The sequence below is a fragment of the Otolemur garnettii genome, unplaced genomic scaffold, assembly GCF_000181295.1.
Source record: "Otolemur garnettii isolate 467f Iridium unplaced genomic scaffold, OtoGar3 scaffold00025, whole genome shotgun sequence".
Lineage (NCBI taxonomy): Eukaryota > Metazoa > Chordata > Mammalia > Primates > Galagidae > Otolemur > Otolemur garnettii.
In genome coordinates this window covers 2011184-2013090 of record NW_003852420.1, presented here as the reverse complement: position 1 = coordinate 2013090, position 1907 = coordinate 2011184, and the positions used below count along the sequence as shown (strand labels likewise).

General features: G+C 33.4%; 1 protein-coding gene across 1 annotated transcript in view; it reads right to left on the bottom strand.

Annotated features, from left to right (window-relative positions):
- Positions 1-555: 555 nt before the first annotated feature.
- The window catches only part of ESF1 (ESF1 nucleolar pre-rRNA processing protein homolog), a 70187-nt gene continuing 68835 nt past the window's right edge, over positions 556-1907 (bottom strand). The window contains exon 14 of the mRNA XM_023512254.1: positions 556-1131. Within this exon, the coding sequence (XP_023368022.1) occupies positions 832-1131 (300 nt within the window). The 3' untranslated portion in view covers positions 556-831. The remainder of the gene's footprint in view (positions 1132-1907) is intronic.

Here is a 1907-nt window from a genome sequence, read left to right as displayed (position 1 = left end):
TGGCAGCTTGAGGCTGTGTCTCAAAAAAAAAAAAAAAAAAAATCAAGATTTCCAAAAAATCTACAGCAGCATATTCAATCTTCTGCATTCCAAAAACCTGAAGGGCAGAAGGATTTTCTGTTACTACAAATAGAAAACCATTGAAGAGTTTAAGAACATTTTAAATGCAATTATAAGCAATGCAAACCCAGAACTATCTTTTCATGGAAGTGTCCTCTGAAAGACTTAAAGTTTTTCAGACAGTAGTTGCACAAAAAGAAATAAACCATTGCTATAGAAAATAATAAAAATATCTTGCACCTTTATTTACAAGTTAATTTCATAACTAAACTACAAAGAAAGAGTCCTTGGCTTTCATCCTTTGTGGCTAGAAAAATAAATTATTTTAATAGCAATCTAAATCTGCCTCCTGCTCTAGAGAAATTAATGTATTACCTATACATATTTTCAAGTTGTCCCTAACCTTTACAAAGACTTCAGAGTAAATAGCACTCTTTTAATGTATAACAGAATTGTAAACAATATTTATTTTAAAGACCTAGAGTAACTTTGTACTAGTTAGAACTGAACATCACAAAATATAAAACATTATAAATCTTACAATCCAGTTATCGATTTAATTATAATTAATCTGTGGGAATATACAGTATAAATGTATCAGTCATCCACTATTAGATATAATAATTATTTCTGGAGAAAAATTTTGCTATGGTCAGAATAAGATTTTATTCTTTTCTTGAAAGCTAACTTTGTTCCCAATAAATATTCCTTTTACTATTTCTGTATACTTTAGGAGAATATATTCTCAATACCAAAAGAAACAATAGTCAGTTATCTAACTTTTTGTTTTTTTCTTGCTTGAAACTGCTTTGTTTTGTTTTTTACAGATTTAATTAGCATTGATAAGGCAGGATCAATGGACTTCTTTTGTGATTCCTGTTGAATCTCAATCTCACTCTCTTTTTTCTTTGTTGCCTGATTAAGTTCTTGTTCCTTTTGTTCTCTTTGCCGGGCTTTCTCCTCAAGGATTTTTTCCATTGCTTTTGTTTTCTTGAAATTAGGATCTGAGGGATCCAAATTGAACAAGTGGGAAGTATACATTGCCTGGAACCGTGCATCACTAACGTTTACCTGCAAATCCAAAAGAATTAATAATTAATAAATAAATTAAATAAAATTAGTAAGCCAAAGGCCCAGAAATGGGGCCAAAGTTAGAAAGCTGGTGAGCTGCCGATTATATAAAATACAAACCTCTGCATTTGGACTAATTCATTAAAAAACTTTTTCCACAGATCTTCAATGGAATTTTAAGGTCTAGCATGGACCACAATGTGTGGGGCACACTACAATGCCTATCCTGCAAAGACTAGCTATTTCAATGGGAACTACAAGGTCCATATATAACACGGCCTGGAACTACAATGACTCAGACTGACTGACTGTAGGAGTGATTCCCAAGGCAGGGCTTCCCTGTGCTGACAGCATGAAATCAATTTCTTGACACCATAAATAAGCCAATCAGGACATCTCCTATTGGGGGGTTTTATGCAAAATCTCTACATTCTCAGTATATTTTAAGAGCTTTAAACTTTGTGCCAAAAAGTAAGTAGATACTGAGATGATTCATAGATCAAGAGATCTAAAGACCACTATGGGAATGTATCTATCCCTGAGTTCAAAGTCAGGTCAGAAACAAGTTCTGAATTTTCCATTTTTTAAAAAAAATATTACAGTTCCACATTTAAGAGTGCACCCTTAACTCCAGCCAGGCTTTCTGAGTATTGCCAGGTACAGAGGTGACCAGGAAGAAGAGGAAAAATGGGAAACATGAGTCTCATCACCTACAGATGGACCCTAGCTTTACTTAGTTATAGTGAGGTGAACAGAGGTGACACTAAGAACAAAAA